The sequence below is a fragment of the Saimiri boliviensis genome, chromosome 1 (assembly GCF_048565385.1).
Source record: "Saimiri boliviensis isolate mSaiBol1 chromosome 1, mSaiBol1.pri, whole genome shotgun sequence".
In the NCBI taxonomy this organism is placed as follows: domain Eukaryota; kingdom Metazoa; phylum Chordata; class Mammalia; order Primates; family Cebidae; genus Saimiri; species Saimiri boliviensis.
In genome coordinates this window covers 301,012,255-301,038,566 of record NC_133449.1, presented here as the reverse complement: position 1 = coordinate 301,038,566, position 26,312 = coordinate 301,012,255, and the positions used below count along the sequence as shown (strand labels likewise).

General features: G+C 51.6%; 1 protein-coding gene across 2 annotated transcripts in view; it reads left to right on the top strand.

Moving 5' to 3' along the window:
* TRIP13 (thyroid hormone receptor interactor 13) overlaps positions 1 to 21,737 on the top strand; it is a 31,405-nt gene extending 9,668 nt beyond the window's left edge. For both annotated transcript variants that reach the window (XM_039480449.2, XM_074387625.1), the window contains exons 4-13: positions 299 to 354; positions 944 to 1,034; positions 3,235 to 3,307; positions 9,459 to 9,522; positions 10,256 to 10,342; positions 10,577 to 10,683; positions 13,435 to 13,588; positions 18,592 to 18,704; positions 19,731 to 19,800; positions 20,821 to 21,737. In XM_039480449.2, the coding sequence (XP_039336383.1) occupies positions 299 to 354; positions 944 to 1,034; positions 3,235 to 3,307; positions 9,459 to 9,522; positions 10,256 to 10,342; positions 10,577 to 10,683; positions 13,435 to 13,588; positions 18,592 to 18,704; positions 19,731 to 19,800; positions 20,821 to 20,916 (911 nt within the window). In that variant the 3' untranslated portion in view covers positions 20,917 to 21,737. The remainder of the gene's footprint in view (positions 1 to 298; positions 355 to 943; positions 1,035 to 3,234; positions 3,308 to 9,458; positions 9,523 to 10,255; positions 10,343 to 10,576; positions 10,684 to 13,434; positions 13,589 to 18,591; positions 18,705 to 19,730; positions 19,801 to 20,820) is intronic.
* The last annotated feature ends 4,575 nt before the right edge of the window (positions 21,738 to 26,312 follow it).

Genomic DNA, 26,312 nt, shown 5'->3' with positions numbered 1-26,312 from the left:
CTAGAGTTTTTAAAAAAGACCATTGGGCATGATAACGAGATATGAAGCGTAATTCTTTGACTCCATCCAATTGTCTGCCAAAAGTTATACGTGACTGGTGTCTGTTTTGAATCTTTGATTTTAACAAAAAATAAAATTTGAAGAAAAATGTGCAGAATTTACACTTTCCTGCAATCACAATTGCAGTCTTAGCTTGTGTGGCACAGTGGGAAGCTCAGGCTTAGGCTCAGGGCAGACCGAATGGTGGGTGCCATTGCCTGCGTTCCTGAAATCAGGTCTTTGTTTTATTCTGTCATAGCTGAATTCCACGGGCTTTGGGACAGCTTGGTGTACGATGTGGAAGTCAAATGCCATGTAAGTTGCTGTGCCTTTTCCCAGAATGCCCTGTTATTTGAAGAAGAACCGTTACTGTTTTGCTCTCCAGCACCCCTAAGCAACTTGATCCAGATGGGTTTTGGGGGCCCTTGTCTGCTGACAGCTCTCTTCCTGGACGTCTGTCCTCTAGGATTGCTCCCGAGTAGAGCTGGCCTCTGGGGAGCGCCCTGCGGGAGAAGATGGCAAGGGAGAAGGGGAAGGGAATTAGAGAGCTGACCTTCTAGAGATGGGAGCAGGGAAGGTGAGCAGGCCTGGTCCGCACGGAGGAGGGCCCGTGTGTCTCAACCCCTGCATCCTCCTTGTTGGGAAGGGTCCATGTTGGCACTTTAAATAAAAGCGGTCATTTTGTTTCTCTTCTTATATTCATAGCAACAGCCCATGTTTTTCCTTTGACCTTTTTGCGGCACCTTCTCTTGTGAAATGAAGCGTTTGGAGGTGACGATCTCTTAGGAGGCGGCCTTGCTCCCTTGCTCCCTCTTCTCATGTACAATCAAGCCCTGGGGGCACATTGTTGGGAACCCTGCCTTGTGGGTACACTTATGTCGTTTTTTTCTTTTTCTTCTGTCAGCTGCTTGATTATGTGATGACGACATTACTGTTCTCAGACAAGAATGTCAACAGCAACCTCATCGCCTGGAACCGGGTGGTGCTGCTCCATGGTAAAGCACGCAGGCTTTTATTCGCCGAGATAAGGCACACAAATTCAGCCTTCACTGTTCCTTTGTCCTTCTGCAATGAGTTACAGGTCTTTGTTTTCTGAAGGAGCCAGAGCTGTCCTGGAACGTCCCTCTCTGTGCAGCAGATCCAGCTCTTGACACTTGGGGCATTTATTTTGTATTTTTTTTTTGAGTTGGAGTCTTGCTCTGTTGCCCAGGCTGGAGTGCAATGGCCCAATCTCGGCTCACTGCAACCTCCACCTCCTGGATTCCTTCTGGGTTCCAGCAACTCTCCTGCCTCAGCCTCCCAAGTAGCTGGGATTACAGGCATGTGCCACCACACCCGTCTTAAGTTTTGCATTTTTAGTACAGACGGGGTTTTGCCATGTTGATCAGGCTGGTCTCGAACTCCTGACCCCAGGTGATCCACCCACCTCAGCCTCCCAAAGTGCTGGGATTACAGTCGTGAGCCACCGCGCCCGGCCTTTGGGGCATTTATTACTTGGCACTTCCTCAAGTCATCCTGTGGGGGCCGCGTTCCAAGACGTTCCTTAGATGCCGCAAACGTAGAACGTGGATAGTACTGAACCCTACGTAGACTGTTTTCCTGTGCATACGTTCCTGTGATAAAGCTTAATTTCTAAGTCAGGCACAGTGAGAGAGTCACAGTAATGACTAGTAGAAAAAGGGAGTAATGAGAACTCATTAAAGTTATTTTAAACTTGTGAATTGATTATTTTTAGAATTTTCCATTTAATATTTTTGGACTGTGGGTGACTGCAGGTAACTGAAACCTGGGAAAGTAAAATCTTGGATCGGGGGGCACTTGTGTTATTAAACTTTTCCCGTAATTCTGCCTTGTTTCCCCAGCTGATTGTAACTGTTTAGGACAGCAGTGCCTCGTATTTCTTTGTAGTACTCAGAGTTTTACTTTGTGTGGAGTAAACTGAAAAAGCCGTATTTTAAAGAAATTCTGTCTGGTTCTTCTCAGGAAAAAATTTTGATGGTTCATTGTTTTGTTTTGTTTTCAATATCATCGGGTAGAACAGTGATGCGGGAACTGAGTGGGCTCGAGAGAACCGAACTGTAGCAAAGCATTAAACAGAAGCTCGAAGAATACTTAGCTGCTCTACACGGTTAAGATTGCGTGATGGCGTGATCTTAATCACGTCCTTTTGAAGAGCAGGTATCCCCAACACACTGTCCTCATGGCACCGTCAGAGTGAGCAGCCAGATGCTTGCGTTAGGGAAGTCAGTTGTTTCCGTTTGGAACCAGTTATGTATTTCCTGTTTAATTATTGAAAATGCGTACACAGGGCCAGGCACCATGGCTCACGCCTGTGATCCTAAAATCTTGGGAGGCCAAGGCAGGTGGATCACCTGAGGTCAAGAATTCCAGACCAGCCTGGCAAACACGGTGAAACCCTGTCTCTACTCTAAGTACAAAAATTAGCCAGGCGTGGTGGCATGCGCCTGTAATCCCAGCTACTCGGGAGGCTGAGGCAGGAGGATCGCTTGAACCTGAGGGGCGGAGATTGCAGAAAATGAGAGTTGTGTGTCTGCATTTTCTGTGAGGTGCTTTCCTTTTCCACACTGGTCACCGCACAGCTTCTGTGAGGCATCGTGCTGGGGGACGCTCGGCAGGCAGACATGCAGGAAGAGCCCTGGCCTCAGCCACTCTTCAAGTTTAGTGTGGGGTCTGAGCCCACTGAGAATTGTCTGTAGGAGAGGGTGGTTCGGGGGGCAACAGTGCCTGAGGAGGGTGGGACCCCTCCAACTCCATTGATCAGGAAGGGTGTGTTGGACCTCTGAAAGGTGCTTTGATGAGTGGATTTCGTAGAGAAAGTGTGGGGACGAGGACAGGTGTCAGCAAAGACGTAGGCTAGAAAATGCAGTGGTCACTCCCAGTGCTGAGTGGGACTGCGGGCCTCAAAGCTGTGAGCAGTGCCGGGGTGGGGAGGTGATGGAGGCTGGGACCAGAAGTACGAAGTTGAGTACAAATTAGAAAGGAAGAGGGGGAGACGTAAGTGTATTGGTAATATTTTATAGCATTTAAGCTTCTAAGCAGACTTCATTGTAGTAATAATGTTAATAGCTTTTAACAGTATTCTTTGTATTCTATGGATGATGCAACTTACTACTGTTTTAAGAAGTTTGTTGCAGCACTGACTTACAAATATATTTGCTTGGATCTTTGTCACAGGTCCTCCTGGTACTGGAAAAACATCGCTGTGTAAAGCGTTAGCCCAGAAGTTGACCATTAGACTTTCAAGCAGGTAACTTACACTAAATTGTGAGAGGGGAGGAGTGGGAATAGGATATCTTAACAGAAGTTCCTTTTTATTTTTCTAAATCATTTTACACAAATACTAGGTTCTTCTCCTTCAGTGTAAGTCAGTTGTGTCTTCTGTATTCACCGTAGTTTTGAGTATGATTTCAGTCTCTTAAGATTTTAGACTTATCTGATTGCCAGCATGTGGTCTCTGCTGGTGAATTGCTTCAGAAGACTGTGCTTTCTGCCCCTTGCTGCATGGAGTGTTCTGCAGATTTCTTGGTAGCTTTGCTGATTTTCTGTTCACTTGTTTTATCCGTTGCTAAGAGAAGAATGTTAAGTCTCTCATTATGGATTTGTCTTTTCCTCTGGAGTTCTGTCTGGGGCTCATGGTTTTCATCACATTTGGAAAATATCTGGTCATTGTTTCCTCACGGAATTTTCTTGCCCCTCCCCTTTATCTGAGAATCCATCTATTTTCATGTTAAACTGCTTGATGTTCCACAGGCCATTCATGTGCTTTTTCTTTTTTTATTTTTTTTCAGCTTTTTGGAAATACCTGTGTTTTGTTCGAAAGTTTCTATTGCTGTATTTTCAAGTTGATTGATAATCTGCTTTTATTGCATTCGGTGAAGTTTTTGTTTCTGGTAGTGTATTTTTTTGCTCCAAATGTTCAATTTTGTTCTTTTTATATTTTTCTTTCATTGTGTTCTTGTTAAAATCTTGAACAATTTACAGCTGTTTTAATGTTCTGTCTGCTAGTTCCATCATGATTGTCATTTCTGATTCTGTTTCTTTTGACTGGTTTTTCTTCTGGTTATGGGTCACATGGTTTTGCTTCATTAGCGTGTTAAGTAGTGTTTGATTAGATGCTGAACATTGTGATTTGAAGTGTTTGGATGGAGGGGGAATATCCAAGATGGCCATTTAGGAACAGCTCAGGGTTGCAGCTCCCAGTGAAAGCTCAGAGGGTGAGTGGACGCGGCATTTCCAGATGGATTTTTATTGCCCACAGACCAGGAGATTCCCAGGTGGAGGAGCCCTACGGGTCGCCAGTGCAGCTGTTTTGCCCGGCATGGCTGCTTTGCCGGCGCCCCGGTGTGGCAGTTCTCCTTACAAAGTACAGTGGTCCGGGTGCCCTTTTAGCTGGTGATTGGAGCCCCAGGAAGTCGCCCATTCATCTGATTAAAATGGGACTGAGCAGGGAGGCAGGCCAGGAGATTCCTGGGCAAAAAAAGTGCCACGAATCTCAGCGCTGCTGTTTAAGCTGGTGCGGTGAGTTGCCTCATGAGAAATCACACAGATCCCGGCACCTTTTTGACAGGTGACTAGAACACCTGGGAGAGAGTCGACTGTTCAACCAAAAAAAAAAAAAAAAGCTCTGAGGCAGGGAGCCAGGTGATCAGGCTCAGCTGGTCCCACCCCCGCAAAAGAACAGCAATCAGAAACTCTGGATTGAGAGTTTCACAGCCAGCACAGCTGAACCCGGGACGGTCCAGCTCGTGGGGGAGGGGCGTCTGCCATGACCGAGGCACTCCACCACTGCAGAGGCAGTCCGCCATTGCTGAGGCAGCCCGCCGTTGCCAAGGCAACCTGCCATTACAGAGAGAGTCGGCCATTACAGAGGCGGGCCACCATTGCTGAGGCAGTTCTAACTACACCCGTATAAACAGGACTGCAGGGAAGACCACACGGCAGCTGGGCCGAGCCCACAGCAGCTCAGCAAAGCCTCGGCAGGCAGACAGTGAATAGGCTGCCTCCGTGCTGGGCAGGGCAGCCCCGAATAAAAAAAGCAGCAGCACAACGGAAACTCATAAAGCCCTAACTCCCTGGGACAGAGCACCTGGGAACAAAAAGTGGTTGAGTTCAGCTGCAGCAGACCTACACGTACCTGCCCAGCAGCTCTGAACGAACAACGGAGCTCACAGCTCAGCACTTGAGCTCCAGTAAAGGACAGACTGTCTCCTCAAGCAGCTCCCTGACCCCCGTATATCCAAAGAGTCACCTCATAAAGGAGAGATCAGACTGACATTTGGCAGGTATTCTTCTGGGACAAAGATAGCAGAAGAAGAAACTGGTAGCAACCCTTACTGTTCTGCAGCTGCTGCAGGTGATCCCCAGGCAAGCAGGGCCTGGAGTGGACCTCAGCAGCCCTACAGCAGAGGGGCCAGACTGTTAGAAGGAAAACTAAGAAACAGAAATAACTTCATCATCCACAAATAGAACGTCCACTCAGAGACCCAATCTGAAAGTCGGAAAGTACAAAGACAACAGGTGGATAAACCAACAAAGATGGACAGAAACCAGCACAAAAAGGATGAAAACACCCGAAACCAGAACACCTCTCCTGCAAGGGATCACAACTCACCAGCAAGGGAACAAGGCTGGATGGAGAATGAGGGTGATGAAATGACAGAATCAGGCTTCAGAAGGTGGGTAATAAGAAACCTCTGTGAGCCAAAAGAACACGTTCTAACCCAATGCAAAGAAACTAAGAACCTTGAAAAAAGATTTGATGAAATGCTAACGAGAATGGACAACATAGAGAGGAACATAAGTGAATTGATGGAGCTGAAAAACACAACATGAGAACTTCGCAAAGCATGCACAAGTTTCAACAGTCGAATTGACCGAGCAGAAGAAAGGATATCAGAGGTCGAAGATCAACTCAATGAAATCATTAAAACGAGAAGGCAAGATTAGAGAAAAAAGGGTAAAAAGGAATGAACAAAGTCTCCAAGAAATGTGGGACTATGTGAAAAGACCTAATCTACGTTTGACGGGTATACCTGAATGTGACAGAGAGAATGAATCCAAGCTGGAAAATACTCTTCAGTATATTATCCAGGAAAACTTTCCCAACCTAGCAAGGCAGGCCAATATTCAAGTCCAGGAAATACAGAGAACACCACAAAGATATTCCTCAAGAAGAGCAACCCCAAGGCACATAACCGTCAGATTCACCAGGGTTGAAATGAAGGAGAAAATGCTAAGGGCAGCCAGAGAGCAAGGTCGAGTTACCCACAAAGGGAAGCCTATCAGACTCACAGCAGGTCTCTCAGCAGAAGCCCTAAAAGCCAGAAGAGAGTGGGGGCCAATATTCAACATCCTTAAAGAAAAGAGCTTTCAACCCAGAATGTCATATCCAGCCAAACTAAGCTTCATAAGTGAAGGAAAAATAAAATCCTTTGCGAAGAAACAAATACTCAGAGATTTCATCACCACCAGGCCTGCTTTACAAGAGCTCCTGAAAGAGGCTCTACACATAGAAAGGAACAACCAGTACCAGCCACTCCAAAAACATACCGAATGGTAAAGAGCAGGCGTCCCCAAATTACGGCCCACAGGCTGCATGCGGCCCCCTGAGGCCACTTATCCGGCCCCCCGCCGCACTTCAGGAAGGGGCACCTCTTTCATTGGTGGTCAGTGAGAGGAGCACAGTATGTGGCGGCTTTCCAACGGTCTGAGGGACAATGAACTGGCCCCCTGTGTAAAAAGTTTGGGGACGCCTGGTAAAGAGCATCAACACAATGAAGAATCTGCATCAACTAACCGGCAAGACAGCCAGCTAGCATCAAAATGGCAGTATCAAATTCACGCATAACAATATTAACCCTAAATGTAAATGAACTAAATGCCCCAATCAAAAGACACAGACTGGCAAATTGGATAAAAAACCAACACCCATCGTTGTGCCGTATCCAGGAAACCCATCTCACATGCAAGGATACACGAAGGCTCAAAATAAAGGAATGGAGAAAGATTTACCAAGCAAATGGAGAGCAAAAACAGGAGTTGCAGTTCTCATCTCTGATAAAATAGACTTAAAAGCAACAAAGATCAAAAGAGACAAAGAAGAACATTACATAATGGTAAAAGGATCAATGCAACAGGAAGAGCTAACGATCCTAAATATATGTGCACCCAATACAGGAGCACCCAGAGACATAAGGCAAGTTCTTAATGACTTACAAAGAGACTTAGACTCCCGCACAATAACAGTGGGAGACTTTAACACCCCATTGTCAATATCAGACAGATCAACCAGACAGAAAATCAGCAAGGATATCCAGGACCTGAACTCAGACCTGGAACAAGCAAACCTAATAGACACTTGCAGAACTCTCCACCCCAAATCCACAGAATAGACATTCTTCTCAGCACCACATCACACCTACTCTAAAACTGACCGCATAATTGGAAGCAAATCACTCCTCAGCAAATGCAAAAGAACAGAAATCATGAAGCGTTTGGATTTTGTCTTCCTTTAGTGAGTGTTGGGTTTTGTTCTGTTAGGCATTTCCGTTACCTGTGATTAGGTCTGATCCTTTGACGTTTGTTTTTTTAAGCTGTGGTCAGGAGGGGTTTTGGTTCCGTGTTAATACTAAACTATGGTCCTCGCGCCCCCGCTGCGCGCGCTGAAGGATCAGTAAGCACTCTGCACCCTGGTGGTTGGAGCATGCACTCCTCCCAGCCCCTGTGAGCTCACGGATCCACGGGCACCCTTTACGCAGCTGCACGGACTGTCCCCTGCTCACACACACGTGAGTATGCATCCAAGACACCAGGGGCATCCTGAGGATTCCCGGACACTCCCACTGAGATCTTTCTTCGTCTTTGCTTCCCCTGTGGAATTCTGTTCCGCAGCCTTCGGTCACCTCAGACCCCCTGAACTCCAGTGCCTGTCTCCCCGACTCAGCAAGTAGCTGTGCTCCACTTGGGCTCCCTCCCAGCAGAGAGCCGGGAGTCCCAGCCCTCACTGCCACATTTGGTGTCATTCATTTTGCTAGGTTTTCTCATTGTTTAAGATTAGATGGTAAATCTGCTTCCTGTTTCTCCAGTATGACTGGAGGAGATCCTATGAGGTTTAATTTCATATACATACATTTTATTCTTCAGAGATGTCCTGTAAATGTTCTTACCTAGGGAAGTTGTTTATTTTGACCCCTTAGGTTATGTTTAGTAGCTTGCCCTTTGTTTTCACATGTTGAAATACGTGTGTGTTTTCAGGATCTCCAGGGGCGTCCTGGCATGGTGGCTCATGCCTATAATCCCAGCACTTTGGCAGGCTGAGGCAGGCGGATCACTTGAAACCAGGAGCTTGAGACCAGCCTGTTCAACATGGAGAAACCCTGTTCCTACAAAAAATACAAAAAATTCGCTGGGCTTGGTAGCACACGCCTGTGGTCCCAGCTGCTTGTGAGGCTGAGGCGGGAGGATCACCTTAACCCAGGTGGTCCAGGCTGTGGTGAGCCTGGGTGTTAGGAGCGCATTCAGCCTGGGTGATGGGATGACAAAGGAACAGCAAAAAAGATCTGTGGGGGCAGAGAGGGAGACCCAAGAGAAGGAAAATGTGATTTTAAGGAATATAACTTTTTCCAGTACAGAGATCTGGAAAAATGTTTTATAATTAATTTTGCTTAATATTCAACTCAGTCTTTATTTTGTTAGATTTTCTGTGTCTCCTCCCTGTTTTATAAACAGTAAATGGTCTCTTTTTTGTGTGGAATGCTAGTGATGCTTTCTGAAAGTAGTTCTTTTTCTTTTGTGGACTTCTGACCTGGAAGAAACTGAAAAGAGGGCCTGGGAGTCAGCGTCTGTCTGGCCTCCGTCTTCTCTGGTGATGTAGTCAGCAGCCGAGCGCATCCACATCCGTCTGCAGCCTTGTGAAGGGATAGAGGAGTGTTCTGGGTTCCGGTCAGTCTGTGTGTTGAGGTTAACTTTAGGCCACCTGAGCATTCCTGAGCTCTCAGGTCTGTGCTCTTCAGGGTTCTGTGGAAGGAGGGAAGAATGCTCAGCTCCTGCCGAAAGCTCTCGATGCTTCTATTTTGTTTTGTTTTGCATATTATGTAAGTACTGGTAATACTTTTTAAACATAGAAATATAATTTGTAAGTGGATTTAAAATGGGAGGGTTTTTATTCTTTAACTCAAGGAACTTAGTTGGTACAGTCTAGAACTATTGATTGAATCTTATTAGACTGTTTCATAATTATCCAGTACACAGAAGGCTAGATTCCTCGGTTCTTTGTCAGTGATTGTAATTCCCCAGATACTGGGCACTCGAGATGTTGCATTCTCAACGCACGAGTGGCTGCCGTGGAGGATGCCATAGGACTGATGAGTGATTTTCTCAACTCCTTTTTTATATCTCAGGTACCAGTATGGCCAGTTAATTGAAATAAACAGCCACAGCCTCTTTTCTAAGTGGTTTTCAGAAGTAAGTATTGTATATTAATTGTAGGTGTCTAGATTATCAACTGTGTAGCTAAAACAATGTCTTGTACGTTAGGCAAATCCTCCTCCAGAAGCTTCAGCAGAGAACTGGGTGGGATAGGAGGGTGAGGATGGGGGCTGACTGTGATCAGAGAAGGTTCCAGAGCTGGGGCCTGGGGACGCTTGCTTGGTCCTCCCCAACCCTCTTGACTGGGTGGGACAGGGTATTCAACGGACTCTCAGGAGGTCAGGCCTCCACTCTCAGGGACTGCAGCCCTGCCACGCACACCCTTGGTGAGCTGAGGGGTCAGACAGTGACATCACAGGTGACCCTTACCTCAGAGGAGCTGTGGCATCCGCATGTCCCTCTGGTGAGGTGAAGTGAGGTGGGACCTGGCTCGTTGTGAGGAAATCACCCCAGCCTGTTTGCACCTGTCATCTGTCTCCTTCCTCATGAGAGAGGACAGACAGGTGAGCAGAGGTCCAGGCTGCCCTTGCTGTGCCAGCCCAGGCAGGTCAGGTGTGAGCTCAGGGCTCAAAGCAGAGGGGAGAGTGGTAGGCAGACCTCCCATGCTGCCCATGCCACCCTGGCTTCTCTGACTTAGGGAGCTTTCCGAGGGGCCGTCAAGAGACAGTGGGCTTGTGGGGACAGCTGGGGCAGCAGGCCATGTCAGGGTCCCCCGTGCACCTGGCTGTGGTCTCTGCACATTGATGCTAAAAGGGTGTTTTGGTTCCAGAGCGGGAAGCTGGTAACCAAGATGTTTCAGAAGATTCAGGATTTGATTGATGATAAAGACGCTCTGGTGTTTGTGCTGATTGATGAGGTAGGCATTTCCAGACAAGGAAGTTCATGACAGAATCGCCGATTGCTGTTGTGGGGACACGGCCTGCTCCTGAGGCTCCTGGCCTTCGCCTCACACGGTCGGGCCGCCCTGCAGCCCGCCCTGTGCTGGATGCCTTTCCCCAGCATGCACAGGCTAGGCGTGGGAAACCCACTCATTCGCTTTTCCGCAGGTGCCAGGCCCTGTCCTTTTTGACGCCCTTGCTCCATCCCACAGGTGGAGAGTCTCACAGCCGCCCGAAATGCTTGCAGGGCGGGCACCGAGCCGTCCGATGCCATCCGCGTGGTCAATGCCGTCTTGACCCAGATTGATCAGATTAAAAGGTAACCAGGACACACAGCGATTTTCCCTGTGACGTGATAGAGAAGTTTGCTCCAAAGAAACGCATGAAAAGTGCCCAGCCGTAGGTCTTCGTGCCCAGCTCTCTGCCTAAAAGTGCACTTGGCATTGAGTATCGGCTCCTTTTCCACCCTGGAGGCAGATGATCATAAATGCTTTTTAAAGAAATTGTTTTTAGTTTGTTAAAAATGTGAAAGAAAACTCGGGCATGGTAAGAATTTTACGTAGCACAGAAAAGCATAAAAGGAAGAACTGCATCCGGCCTCAGCGTCAGCACCAGCCAGTGCCGCCAGTAGGCGATCGCAGCTACCCTGCTCGCCTGCCGGCCCAGGGCAGAGCTTCGTGGGCGGACGTCCGCATCTCCGCGGTGCAGCCTCGCAGGGCCAGGGCCTCTTATCGGCGTAGCCCACGTTTGATCAAGCCCAGGGAGGGACGGCCGCTGGCACAGCTCACGGGGAAGTGATGGGCATGCCAGAGCCTGTGTGTCCCTGTGTGGCGCTCAGCCAGGACTCAGGTTCCTTCTCTCAAGTGCTCTTTCTGCCCTCAGGGTGCCCGGTGAGTCCAGGGCATTCTCAGAGGCTGGATTGTTGAGTGTGGGGTGACCACACACTGAACTGTGCCGAGGAATGTTTTGTTGAGGCCTTCACCACTGTCTCACCACACGGAGCGTCTCCGGCTTCCTGAGAAGTGCTCGTTTGGGGTCAGCTGCAGGAGAGTGCAGGTCCTGGAGGGGCTCGCCCGCCTCTTGCTTCCTTCTCCTTGCATCCACTTCCTTCTCTCCCGGCTTGTGCTTCAGTCTGCAGTGATCTGGCTCCTACCCCTGCCACAGCCCCGCAGCCGCACATTCACATGAGTGCTCACTTTTCCTGGAACTTGGCACAGCGCTGACGCCCCGATGGCCCCTTCCCTGAATCTCTCTGTGCCTCCCTCCCCGGCCTCCACTCTCCCGGCCTCCGCTCTCCTGGCCTTCTCAGTTTACGCTGTGCTGGCATCTCTCCGCAGGGAGCGGTCTGCACGGCCTGTCTGTGGCTTTCTCTCCTGGCATGTGCGTGCTCCTGGCGTGTACCCCTTTCCTCCAGCATTGCTGAGTGTTCTGTGGGGGGGATCCCAGACCTGCACATTCACCTGTGACCAGACGTCATGGCTTTGATGCCCGAGGCGCCAGGCACACTCCCACACTGCTTCCTGGGATTCCACATGACACCAGTGACCTCACTGTGCACCCCCGCTCCAGCCAGAGGATGGAGGTCATCATGACCCCTCCTTCCCAGCAGTCACAAGGGCATGTGGCTCAGGAAGAAGCAAGGAGACACTCTTGCCTCTCGACCTCATTCCCTCGTGTTCCTGGTTCCGGCCTGTCTCTAGAGGACTCTACCTGTCCCCCAGCAAGCCTGTCCATGCCTGCATGTCTGTGGAGTGTCAGCCCCTGGGTGGTGATCTCCAGGCCTAGGCCTCCCTCTGGCCCTTCCTGCAGCCCCACTCTCCTGGTGCTGGACTGAGCAGCTGTGAGCTCAGCCAACCTCTGTACCTTGTTCCTTCTGCCAGGGACCCACGTGCTCCCTGCCCTGCCTTTGCTTTGCTTGCTCACCCCTGCTCACAGGCACAGGGCCTGCCCTCACTTGGCCAGGGTCTAGATAAAGCTGGCCTTCCCCAGGCTCTCCCATCACTGAGCACCCTGCTCTACCACGTGCCCAGGAGGTGGCGCTGCCGCACATGCAGCCAAGCCCCACCAGGCCGGTACAGCGAGCTCCCCAGGGCACCGTGTGCCCGCTCTGCTGCTGCCTCATGTGCAGCCAGGCCCCACCAGGCAGGTACAGCGAGCTCCCCAGGGCACCGTGTGCCCGCTCTGCTGCTGCCTCATGTGCAACCAGGCAGGTACAGCGAGCTCCCCAGGGCACCGTGTGCCTGCTCTGTGCTGCTGCCTCATGTGCAGCCAGGCCCCACCAGGCGGGTACAGCGAGCTCCCCAGGGCACCATGTGCCCACTCTGTGCTGCTGCCTCATGTTCAGCCAGGCCCCACCAGGTGGGTACAGCGAGCTCCCCAGGGCACCGTGTGCCCGCTCTATGCTGCTGCCGCACATGCAGCCAAGCCCCACCAGGCGGGTACAGCGAGCTCCCCAGGCCACCGTGTGCCCGCTCTGTGCTGCTGCCGCACATGCAGCCAGGCCCCACCAGGCGGGTACAGCGAGCTCCCCAGGGCACCGTGTGCCCGCTCTGCTGCCACACATGCAGCCAAGCCCCACCAGGCCTGCACAGCGAGCTCCCCAGGGAACCGTGTGCCCGCTCTGTGCTGGCTTGTGCTGAGCCCTTGGTGGACATCCGTCAACAGACCAGACAACGGGCTCTTTCTGTGGAGTTTAGACCTAGAGGGGAGAGCAGACCGTGGATGCGGTAAGTGATCCAGCTCCACAGTGTGTCCAGAGATGATGAGCGGCCGTGCCCAGGTGGTGGTGGGCACCAGGACGTACAGTAGGTGGCACAGTCAGGGACGTGCTGCAAAAGTGAGACCTTGGCCAAGGTTGAAGGCAGTGAGGGAATGAGCCACGTGGGGCTGGAGGAGCAGCTCAGGCAAAGGCCAGGTGGGGCCTGCTCGGCCTGCGTTGGCGCACGGCCCCTCTCCTTCCTGTCAGTGGCCTGCGGGCCATCGCCCTGCCCACCCCCTCACCCGGTGGGCAGGATAGAATCAGGTCACCAACAGCCATGCTGACTGTGGTCCTTGCTTCTTGGCCAAATAGGCATTCCAACGTGGTGATTCTGACCACCTCCAACATCACCGAGAAGATCGACGTGGCCTTCGTGGACAGGGCTGACATCAAGCAGTACATCGGGCTGCCCTCTGCAGCGGCCATCTTCAAAATCTACCTCTCTTGTTTGGAAGAACTCATGAAGGTACCTTTATTTTTTTTTCTCTTGATAAGTGATTTCTTACGTGTTCTTCATTAATTGAGATAGCTTAAAATAAGCTCGTTCCAGTATGGAGGATTCCAACATACACATTTGTTGTACCCAAGCGAGTACAGGAATATGCCACACTCTGAGGTTGAATCAGGAGTCCTTTTATAATGCTCAAAATTCTCTCGCCCCAAAGAAAGAGTTAGGTGGTTTTTATACCCTACTTTGGAAAAGGCTGGAGGATCTTAGATGAAGCAGTTTTTCACGGAAGCGGAGCGAGCAAAAAGTTACCAGATAAACTAGTCTATCAGAGGGAAACAGTGCCACGTGCAGGGGCTTACGCTGTCACAAAGACACACAGCATATAGATATGAGGGCTCTGGGTCCTTCACATCTGCGTCTCCAGGGGCTGCCGGCGCTGCTTGACTCGGTATCTTATCAGCAGATGCATTTCTGGGTGTGCCTGGTGTCATCCTGCCGCAGCTACACACTGCAGCTACACACTTAATGCAGGAAACAACCATTAAGTGAAGAAGCTAAGATGGACTTTGTCCTGCTTCTTCAATTAAGAACAACTTGGTTAGGCCCACACAAGGTAGGTTAGCGCACATTGACTCCCGTCTTAAAATGAAAAACTAGTTTTGTACGTGGCCGGTTGAGCCAACTGTGGAAACCGGGGCCACGGACTCAGTCTTGTTCTTTTGCCACAGGCCAGTCGATGTGGGGGACGTTAGTGACTGGCTGTGGTCCCCCACTGCACAAATCCTAGTCCTCAGCTTACCCAGGCTCTTCCAGCGCCGGGCCTCTTGGCCTGGATCCCCACCTGACAGAGGAAGCACCATGGATGTAGTGTGGACTGGCAGCTGTGGTCATGGGGCTGTACCCAATCGGAGGTCAGGGTCCACGTGACCTCATGTTCTTGAGTCGTCTATTGTGATAACAGGCACGAACATGGTGGCCATGAGCACAGTGACGTGTGGTGAGTGTGAGTCACATGAGTGGTGTGGTGAGTGTGTGAGTCAGGCGAGCGGTGTGGTGAGTGTGTCAGGTGAGCGGCGCGGTGAGTGTGTGAGTCAGGCGAGCAGTGTGAGTCAGGTGAGCCGTGAGTGTGTGAGTCAGGCGAGCGGTGTGGTGAGTGTGTGAGTCAGGTGAGCGGTGTGGTGTGTCAGGCAAGTGGTGTGGTGAGTGTGTCAGGCGAGCAGTGTGGTGTGTCAGGCAAGTGGTGTGGTGAGTCAGGCGAGCAGTGTGGTGAGTGTGTCAGGTGAGCAGTGTGTGTGAGTCAGGCGAGCGGTGTGGTGAGTGTGTCAGGCGAGCGGTGTGTGTGTGTCAGGTGAGCGGTGTGGTGAGTCAGGCGAGCGGTGTGAGTGTGTCAGGCGAGCGGTGTGTGTGAGTCAGGCGAGCAGTGTGGTATGTGTGTCAGGCGAGCGGTGTGAGTGTGTGAGTCAGGCGAGCGGTGTGGTGAGTGTGTCAGGTGAGCGGTGTGTGTGAGTCAGGCGAGCAGTGTGGTGTGTGTCAGGCGAGCGGTGTGAGTGTGTCAGGCGAGCGGTGTGGTGAGTGTGTCAGGCGAGCGGTGTGGTGAGTGTGTGTCAGGCGAGCGGTGTGGTGTGTGAGTCAGGCGAGTGGTGTGAGTGTGTGAGTCAGGCGAGTGGTGTGTGTCAGGTGAGCGGTGTGAGTGTGTGAGTCAGGCGAGCAGTGTGTCAGGCGAGCGGTGTGTGTGAGTCAGGCGAGCGGTGTGAGTGAGGTGAGCGGTGTGTGAGTCAGGCGAGTGGTGTGTGTCAGGCGAGCAGTGTGAGTGTGTGAGGTGAGTGGTGTGAGTGTGAGTCAGGCAAGTGGTGTGGTGAGTGTGTCAGGCGAGCAGTGTGGTGTGTCAGGCAAGTGGTGTGGTGAGTCAGGTGAGCAGTGTGGTGTGTCAGGTGAGTGGTGTGTGTGAGTCAGGTGAGCGGTGTGGTGAGTGTGTCAGGCGAGCGGTGTGGTGTGTGTCAGGTGAGTGGTGTGAGTGTGTGAGTCAGGCGAGCAGTGTGGTGAGTGTGTCAGGTGAGCGGTGTGTGTGTGTGTCAGGCGAGCAGTGTGGTGTGTGTCAGGCGAGCGGTGTGAGTGAGTCAGGCGAGCGGTGTGGTGAGTGTGTCAGGCGAGCGGTGTGGTGAGTGTGTCAGGCGAGCAGTGTGGTGTGTGAGTCAGGCGAGCAGTGTGGTGAGTGTGTGAGTCAGGCGAGTGGTGTGAGTGTGTCAGGTGAGCGGTGTGAGTGTGTGAGTCAGGCAAGCAGTGTGGTGTGTGTGTCAGGCGAGCGGTGTGAGTGTGTGAGTCAGGCGAGCGGTGTGTGAGTCAGGTGAGTGGTGTGTGTCAGGCGAGCAGTGTGTGTGAGGTGAGCGGTGTGAATGTGAGTCAGGCAAGTGGTGTGGTGAGTGTGTCAGGCGAGCAGTGTGGTGTCAGGCAAGTGGTGTGGTGAGTGAGTCAGGCAAGCAGTGTGGTGACTGTGTCAGGTGAGCGGTGTGTGTGAGTCAGGCGAGCGGTGTGGTGAGTGTGTGTGTCAGGTGAGTGGTGTGGTGAGTCAGGCGAGCGGTGTGGTGAGTGTGTGTGTGTCAGGTGAGTGGTGTGGTAAGTCAGGCGAGCGGTGTGGTGAGTGTGTGTCAGGTGAGTGGTGTGTGTCAGGCGAGCGGTGTGAGAGTGAGTCAGACGAGTGGTGTGGTAAGTGTGTGAGGCGAGCGGTGTGGTGAGTGTGTGAGTCAGGTGAGCGGTGTGAATGTGAGTCAGGCGAGCGGTGTGGTGAGTGAGTCAGGCGAGCGGTGTGGTGAGTGTGTCAGGTGAGCGGTGTGGTGTGTGAGTCAGGCGAGCGGTGTGGTGAGTGTGTCAGGCGAGCGGTGTGGTGAGTGTGTCAGGTGAGCGGTGTGTGTGAGTCAGGCGAGCGGTGTGGTGAGTGTGTCAGGCGAGCGGTGTGGTGAGTGTGTCAGGTGAGCGGTGTGGTGAGTGTGTGAGTCAGGCGAGCGGTGTGGTGAGTGTGTCAGGTGAGCGGTGTGAGTGTGTGGGTCAGGCGAGTGCTGTGGTGTGTGAGGCGAGTGGTGTGGTGAGTGTGTGAGTCAGGCTAGCAGCCCTGTGATAGGCAGGAACACGGTGGCCATGAGCACAGTGACACGTGAGTGAGTCAGGCTCTCACGGACCTGCCCCGTGACTAGGCACTGACGGGGTGGCCATGAGCACAGTGGTGTGTGTGGTGAGTGTCAGGCCGGCAGGGACCTGCCCCGCGCTCTCGTTTCTGCTGCTCTGGCACCCTTGGGAACAGACCTGTCCCTGACAAATCCTCCTGCACGGGCATCCCTGGGCCCTTCGTTTAGGGGAGTCGGGCAGTAACCAAGCAAACCAGTGAACGGGGATTTCAGCAGTGCTGAGTTTAACACGGTGGTTGTTACCTGCTGGTGCCACAGCAGGGGCCTCCACCAGGGCGGCACAGGCTGCTTGGGTTGGGGTCGGGAGAGCTGGTCTCAGCCACGGGCCCACGGGGCCTGCGCAGGTCAGCAGTGCCCAGGTTTTCTGCGGGGTAGGGGAAAAGGCGGCGCTCTGTGGAGCTTTGGCTGGAGAAGGCCAGGGATCTGAAGACTGATCCTACAGCAGTTTCGGAACCCCATGTGATGGCAGCTCTGGCGAGGAAGTCGTGTGTGGGAGGTCCTCACGCACCTTCAGTGTGGGCTCCGGCCCTGCAGTGTGACATTGACACATTTGTGCTGTGAATCTAGGAGATGCGTAAAGTTTTAGCTAAGAGGACAGACTTTTTCTGGGACAGCATAGGACAGGGGTAGTTTTGTTTCATTTCGGGCTTTTTTGAGTCTTGCTCTGCTGCCTAGAGCTGGAAAGCCGTGGGGCGATCTCGGCTCACTGCAGCCTCCGCCTCCTGGGTTCCAGCTGTTCTGCCTCAGCTTTGTGAGTAGCTGGGATTATAGGCACACACCACCACACCCGGTTAATTTTGTATTTTTAGTAGAGACAGGGTTTTGCCATGTTGGCCTGGCTGGTCTCAAACTCCTCACCTCAAGTGATCCGCCTACCTCAGCCTCTGAAAGTGCTGAAGTTATAGGCGTGAGCCACCATGCCCAGTGACGGGTAGTTTCTTATTTCAGGCAGTTTATATGAAATTAAGACATGCAGATGTCATGGTGGATACTGAACTGGTTTCGAAACTTTGGCATGTGAGTGGGACCCCGCGCTGTTGACGCCCTCTGGTCTGTGCCATTCCCCCATGTGCCCACTGTGTGGCGAGCATCACTGGAGAGGCAGAGCAGGACAGGTCTGAAGAGGCCGCAGGGAGACAGGGTCAGCAGGGACCCTGAGGGAGTGTCGGGAGGCCCCAACACCCCATGCACGAACAGTGTGTCTTAGTTTTGCTCATAACCCTCAACACACCTCCAAAATGTGCAGAGACGCCATTTGCTTCCTTCTCTTGGTTCCCGAGTCAGAACGGTTGATATTGGAGTGCAGTCATAGTCAGTGTGACCACCTGACACTTGGCAAGGCTACTTAGCATGACATCTAGTTGTTCTATGAAGTGGGCTTCTGGTACCCCGCTCCTTGGTCAGTTAGACACTGTCGTGCTGCCGAGCAAGCCTCGCCTTTCAAACAGACCAACTAGGACCCTGCTCTGGAAGTCAGCCGAAGTCCTGGCTCCGGCTACCAGCTCTGCCCACTGTGGGTTTTGGCGTCTCTCTGAGGTGAGATAAGGGGCTGACTGGGTGCCTCCAGGTCCCTTCTCTTCCTGACACACAAGAGAGGAGAATTTTTGGCCCAAAACACCAAAGAGGCTAGGTCACTACTGGTTTCTGAGGCATGTTCCATTATTTGTATTCTTTGTTTGAAAACGCGGGGTGTGTACGCTGAGGCGTGGGAGAGCAAGCTTGTTTCCTGGTGCCGCCGTCACTGTTGCGACTCCTGTGGGCTGTGACGTGGTTTACAAGTGCTGCCCCTCCTGCCGACGGTGACTGGACCCCACTGACAGCCTGTGCGTCTCTCCCCAGTGCCAGATCATTTACCCTCGCCAGCAGCTGCTGACCCTCCGAGAGCTGGAGATGATCGGCTTCATCGAAAACAACGTGTCGAAACTGAGCCTTCTGCTGAGTGAGATTTCAAGGTGCAAACCGACTTCCTGTTTGTAATCACGAAGAATCCATTTGCTGTATTAACTAGGGACTCACTGTTTCCTTTGAGGAGACCAGGGAGGGTCCTGGGTTGAACTCTCAACACAGAACAGGTGTGAACGTGCATGTACGTGTGTGTGTACACGTGTGAGTGTGTATAGAAACACGCAGCACAGCCACCTCCTTCCAAAGGAGATATAGTGAGCAGGGAGGCCTGCAGCCCTATAGCTGGCGGCACTTCCAAGGATTCGCAGGGCCGACGGAACAGAAATGGCTTTGGGGATCCAGGGAGGGTGGAAGGGAAGGTGGGAAAAGGAGCCATTGCCTTGCAGGATAGACTGGTTCCAGCTGGCGAGAAGCTGGGAAGGCTGCTGGAGCGCTGTGTGCGGGTGACCTGGCGGTTGCCGGGAGGAGGCTGGGGAGGAGGCAGGAGAGGCGAGGGCGGAGCGGGCAGAGCCTCAGGTTTCTGGCCAGAGTCTGAATTTTATTTTGAAGCTGGCAAGAGTGTGGAAGGTTTTAAATGAGGGATAACATGAAGACTGCAGTATTTTTTAAGGATTTGGATAATCTGTTGGAGAGATTTAAATCGGTTAAGATGGGAACAAAGAAGAGCAGTTCAGAAACGTCTACCAACACTGAAGCTGTGAACCGCCCATTATTGGGAAATCTGTGCCTGCTGACCATGTGCCCACTGCGCTGTGCCTCACACCTGGAGCTCCCAGGCAGCGATGCATTCCCTGAGCGCAAGGACGCTGGTCCTGGGTGTACCTTGGGTGTGCTTCAGAGCAGCGGGGGCAATGCAGGGAGCAGGAGCTGAGGACAGGGAGAGGCCAGCCCCACACAAGAGGCTGTGGGGCAAAGGGGTGATCAGAGGACAAGGCTAGGGAGACAGTGAGGCCCGGGGGTACCTGAGGGCACTCAGGCTTGTGTTCCCGTGGATGCCTCAGCCAACAAGGAAAATTCCTCCTGAGACGTGAACATGTGAATCACTGTCTCTGAACTGGGTTTTCTTTACACAGGAAGAGTGAAGGCCTCAGCGGCCGGGTCCTGAGAAAACTCCCCTTTCTGGCTCATGCGCTGTACATCCAGGTGAGTCTTCTCTGCCGTCCCCAGTACCCACCTTGTCCATAGGTCTCAGCCACGCTGGGGATTCCACTTACAAACCCTGGGGTATCAGCCTTACTTTATCTCAGTTTCTAAACCACAGGGTCCTGGGGGAGGAGGAGCTGACCTTGACACCCAACCAGTCGGGCTGTCTTGAGGCCTTTGGGAGGAGGCGGCTGTGCCACGTGCCTCTGCTCACACGCACACACACACTTGCACGTCTGCCTCTGTGGTGTGCTGAGCTCATGGCCAGGGCCCTCGGTGGCCTCGTCAGAGGCTTGTGCTCTTTGAGTGTGGGCTCAGCTCACATAGAACAGCGACCTGGAGCCATCCCCTCACCCACTGGGTGCCGTGCCTGCTGCAGACTCTTCCACCGGGAGCACTCACCCCCTCCCCTGCATGGTCCCCAGCAGCTGCTGTGGTGAGGACTCTGGGTGTCTGGCAGAGCAGATGCACTTACATCTGAGAAGAGAAAACGCCCATCTTGGAATGGTTCCTTTCAAATCAGAAGTGACCCAGGCTCTGGTCAGTAGCAGCCTCTGTGCTGGACACAGTGCTCAGCACAGAGGTGACAGTGGCCATGGACCATGACAGGAGCCTTTTGATGCAGGGAGGTGACAGCTCTGGGCACTGGGCCATGGTGATTCTCTGGTTCTAAGGCCCGAACATAGGGTGGGCCCTTTGGAAAGGACTCCAGGGTCTGCCCCTGCAGCTCCTCATCCTTCTCAGCGTGTGGGTGGCTGCGCTGGTGCTCCCCTGCCTCCCCTGTGGCCGTTTGTAATCTGCGGGACATGGGGGTCACGTAGCCACCTTGTATGCCTTTTCTGAAGTAAAGAGCAGGGCTCATCTGCCCTGGCCGTGTGTGGTGTGCACTCACTGCTCAGCCTGTGAGCTGCAGCCCCCTTCTGGGCTGTCTGCACTGTGGGTGGCAGCAGGGGTGTGGATGCCAGGGGCCCCCACTGAAGGTGAGGCGGCCCCTCCAGTGATGACCGTGTACTTTTCCAGGCCCCCACTGTCACCATCGAGGGGTTCCTCCAGGCCCTGTCTCTGGCCGTGGACAAGCAGTTTGAAGAGAGAAAGAAGCTTGCGGCTCACGTGTGAGCCCGGGCTTCCCCATCAGGTGCTTTTCCCATGGAGAACACCCAGCCGGGAAGTGAGGCGGCCCCGCACAGCGTCCGCCCGGGAGTCCCTTCTGCAACCACCGCTCAGACCGCAAGCCAGAGAGCCACGAGGCCAGGCTTTGTTAGAAGAAGCGGGTTGCATTCATGTTGTTTCGAAATGCACACGGAGAGACAAACGGCTTGTCGTTTTCGCTGTTTGTAAAAGATGACTCAGAGGGTTTGTCTCCTTGTGAAGCCGTGTTTGCTCCCAGCCCGCCCGCAGTGGACGGGACACGTGATGCCAACAAGTTTCATTTAACAGCAAAAAAGGGAGATGAATGCAGGTGTTGTGGCAGCAGAAGAGACTGTGTCACCCTGAAGAACTTGTCATCATTGCATTAGGAAACGCTCACATCGCTCCGGGTGGAAGGCAGCAATTGCTTTCTGGTAACAGCTCGTTTGATTTCATGCAAAAATGTTTTCAAGACTAGGTAATGGGTAAGAAAAGCCTATTTCTACCTTTTACCAACTGAGAAAAAGGGGTCGGTCAAATGTTCTTTCATAAATCATCAGACATGGTCCCATTTGCAGGAAGAGCAGGTGCTGAGTGTTCAGGGAGATGCATGCCGGTGGTCCGTGACCCAGCGCGGCCCCAGCACTGCTGCGTTTTCCGCCCACCGTGTTTGTGCAACAGCGTTAGAACATCTCTAATGAGGGTTCACGTTAATAGATACTAAATACATGACTCAGTTACTGGTTTCTCAGAATACTATGTTTTGCTTTTATGCTGAAATAAATGTCATTAATGTTTTGCATGTGAAATTCACTTTTGAAAGACATCACCTTTTGTTTAGAACTTTTTAAGTCTTAAAATATTTTTCAGAATTTTCTTGTTTTGATTCTAAGTATCTCTTCCAAGTACTTTGAATTTTACTAGCAATTACCCACACAGTTACTTAACGTTAAGCCTCATTTATGCTTATGGTGTAACTGCATCATCCAGAAGGAGCTGGGAACGGTCCAGCGGCCACAGGTGCACATTCAGGAAGGGGGTCACCAGGGCTGGTGTGTGTGCAGGTTTCGGTCACTCTACCGTCGCTAGGCCTTAACTCCAGATTCAGAACCTGGAGCCACTCCTGTTGTGGAAGCAGAGCCTGGCTCTGGGGGTGGCAGGTTGAGGAGCGGGCCCAGCCCTTGCATGTCAGTGCTGTTAAAGGATCTTTTCACCAGTGGGCACAATCCTAACAGCTCCGCCACCTCCACTCTCCAGGAGTCAGCTAGGGGTCCACAGTGCCACACGGCCCTTGTACTCACAAGTTCTTCCAGAAACAGTTGGAGCATTTTTAAACAGTTGGGGTGGAGTCTAGTGAATAAAGCAAAAGACTCATCTGAGAGTAAAGGCAGCGTGTTAGTCAGGGTTCCCAAGAGGGACAGAGCTAATGGAATAGATGGATACCTATGTAAAGGGGAGTTTATGAAGTGTTAATTGACATGATCACGAGGTCCCACAATAGGCCGTCTGCAGGCTGAGGAACAGGAAGAGCCAGTCCGAGTTCCAAAACAGGAACTTGGAGTCTGATGTTCCAGGGCAGGAAGCGTCCAGCACGGGAGAGAGATGCAGGCCAGGAGGCTGGGCCTGTCCCTCTTCACATTTTTCTGCCTGCTTATACTGTAGCCAGGCTGGCAGCTGATTAGATGCTGCCCACCTAGATGGAGGGTGGGTCTGCCTTTCCCAGCCACTGACTCAAATGTTAACCTTCTTTAGCAACACCCTCACAGACACACCCAGGATCAATACTTCGTATCCTTCAATCCAATCAAATTCACACTCAGTATTAAGCATCACAGTCTAGAAGACAAAAGGTACAGTATTCTTGCTGCAGGAGGAAAAAACTGCCAAACCTTTATTGCCAAGCAGGACATGGCTTGGAAGGCGTGACAGAAAGTTCCCTGCAGTTGTGGAGGGTGAGTGGGTGAGTGACTGCTGTGGACTCCAGCTCCCGTATCACCCAGGAAGTCTTGCCAGGACACCCGGGTCACGGAGGTCAGCCTTGCGGGGCCTCAGGTGAGCTCTGCTGAGGCCAGACAGCCCGGGCCGACTTGAGTTTGTGCTGTTTGATTTGCTTGTCAGATAAAATCAATCAATAGATAAATGGTAGACATGCCATTTCATTTATACCACTTCTGAAATCACACTTGAACTCTGGAGGCCGCTGGCTCGTGCATCTCAGGCAGGCCCACTCAACGAAGTGGGGCTCTGCAGTGACCGGGGCTCCACATGGACTCATCGAAGGCGTCGAGACACCTGTGGAGGGGACACCGGGCCGCGTCCGTGAAGTCCTTTGGGCTATTAGCAGAGTGGGAATAAGGGGAGTTTCACACGCCAGCAATAGGGTGTCGTGTCCGGCTGTGTGACCTCTGCAGAATGGGGATGAGAGAGCAGCGGATGACAAAGTCCTTGCCCGAGTTCGGAGACCTACCCCAGCACAGCCTCAAGAAGAAACGGAAGTTGAAAACGGCAGTTTCAGTTTAGAAACGCAACTTTTAAACACGTTAATTCTAGTAGTTTTTTGATAGAGTTCTTAGGATTTTTTTATGCACGTGATTGTGCCAGCAGTGAGGAAAGACGATTTGCCTGTTTTTCATCTGTACGCTTTTTTTTTCATGTTCTTGCCTTGCTGCATAGGCCAGGATGAGCATGAGGTTGAACAGAAGACGCTGTGGGTGACACTTGGCCTCCAGGGTCTGTGAGCTCTGCAGCACGTGCCGCTTCCATCCAAGTACCAGCTTCAGGTTTCACAGGTGTTTTCTGTTGTTTCTTTTCTTTTTTTTTTTTTTTTTTGAGACGGAGTTTCGCTCTCGTTACTCAGGCTGGAGTGCAATGGCGCGATCTCGGTTCACCGCAACCTCCGCCTCCTGGGTTCAGGCAATTCTCCTGCCTCAGCCTCCTGAGTAGCTGGGATCACAGGCACGCGCCGCCATGCCCAGCTAATTTTTTTGTATTTTTAGTAGAGACGAGGTTTCACCATGTTGACCAGGATGGTCTCGATCTCTTGACCTTGTGATCCACCCGCCTCGGCCTCCCAAAGTGTTGGGATTACAGGCTTGAGCCACCGCGCCCGGCCTGTTTTCTATTTTAATTTGACAACTTAACTTTCTTCTCTTCTTCTACGTAGTTTAGATTTAATTTGTCCCTTTCCCCGCTTCTTAAAGTGGAAGCCGAGCCCCTTGTCCGAGAGCTTTGTCTCAGCATTGAAAACATTCTCTGCACGTTGCGGAGCTGCTGCCACAGACAGAGTAAATGTGTGACTCTTCGTTCCTCCTGTTCAAAGTGTTTTCTAATTTCCCATGTAATTTCTCCTTGGACCTATGGCTTATTTAGAAGAGAATTGTTTCATTTCCAAGTATCTGGGGATTTCCCAGGTAGCTGTCTGTTACTGATTTCCTCTAAATTGGTTGTGGCAGATAACATATGTAGTATTATTTTAAACCTTTTAAATGTATTGAGACTTACTTGGTGGCTCAGCACGTGGCACATTCTGGAAAGAATCCTGCAGTCGCACGCAGTGGTTTCTACGTGCCAGTCAGCTCTTGTGGCCTGTTAATGATTTTCTCTCCCCTACTCTGTCAACGGCTGGGAGAGAAGTGTGGAATCCTCCCCTGCAAGCGTGGACTTGACTGTTCTTCCAGACCTGTCTGCTCCTACAGCGTGTTCTGGAGCTGCTGCGGCATACACGTGGGACTGTTGTCTTCGTTGTAAACTGGGGCTCGATCGAGGGATTTCCTCTCTCGTCCCCTGTTCTGATGTCTGCTTCGATCCCAGGTCACCACGCTGGCTTCTGATGAGCATTTACATGGAATAGCTTCTTCCATCCCTTAACTTATCTGGGCTCCGACATTTGAAGTGAGTTTGTGGTAGACAGCCTGTCGTTGGGGCTCACGTTTTATCCAGTCCGACAAACTGCCTTTTCTTTATTTGCCATTTTTGCCTCTTTTCCCGCCTTCTGTATTAGTTGAATATTTTAAAGTATTCTATTTTATCTCTACTATGGATTTATTTCCTATATATTTTGTTTTATTATTTCCTGGTTGCTCTAGGACTGTACTGTCTGATGTGGAAGCCACTGGCCACAGGTAGCTGCATAAATTAATTAGGTTCAATTTCTCTGTTACCCTAGCCGCATTTGAAATGCTCACATGTGGCTGTCAGCTGCCAGGTGACGCTGTCACCCAGATCCTGGAAACTTGGTGCGTGTATCCGTAGCCTTTGCTTCCAGGGTGAATACCTTCTATTCCTGTCTTCAAGTTTACAATCTTTTTTCTCCCGACAGTGTCTATTCTGCTGTCCTGCAAGTCCGTGAGATTTACATTGTGTGCAGTTTACTTTTCATTTCTAGAACTTCTGTCTGGTTTTTTGGTATGTCTCCCTTTTTACTTACATTCAGGTTTTCGTTTATATCCTTGAGCATAAAACAAGCGTTTCTCTGAACTCCATCACGTGCTCCTACTCCAGTGTCATCATCTCCGTCATTGCTGGATTAATTCTACTGACTGACGTTTCTTTCCTCCCGTTTATACACCACAGTTTGCTACCTCACATACCTCGTAATGTCTTCCTGGATGCTAGGCCTTGTGAACCTTGTATTGTCGAGTGCCAGTTCTGTCTTCCTTTAAAGAGTGTTCCGCTTAGTTCAAGCAGGCAGTTTGGTTACTTGTGGGTCCGTGTATGCCCGTAAGGCTCATTTCAAGCTTTGTTGGGAAGTCTCAGGTCGCGTCTCCACTGGAGCTGCTTTAGCCCACGGTGAAGACGCGGCTCCTCTGGGCGTCGGCTCTGAGCCTCGTATCTTCTTGTTCTCAGTATGTGCCGAGCCCTCCTCACTCTGGCTGCAGGGCCTGGGGTGCTTCTGCTCTGTGTAAGCTCAGTGGACCACTTTGCTTACCCACTTAGTACACTGTCCTCCGTATCTGTGGGTTCTGTGTCCGTGGATTCCACCAACCACAGACTGAAAACATTTGGAGAAAAAACAATTAAAAATACAATGCAACAATAAAAAACAATCCACATTTAAAAATAGCGTAACCATTATTCACATAGCATTTACGTTGTGTTAGGTGTTAGAAGTGATCTAGAGACGATATAAGGCAGCAGTCCCCAGCCTTTTTGGCACCAGGGAACCAGTTTTGTGGCAGACATTTTTCCACTAACCTAGGATTTGGGGTGATGGGATGGTCTGGGGATGAAACGGTTCCACCTCAGATCATCAGGCATTAGATTTTCATAAGGAGCACCCACCCTAGGCCCCTCGTATGCACAGTTCACAACGGGGTTCATGCTCCTGTGAGAATCTAATGCTGCTGCGGACCTGACAGGAGGCGGAGCTCGGGTGGTGGCACTCG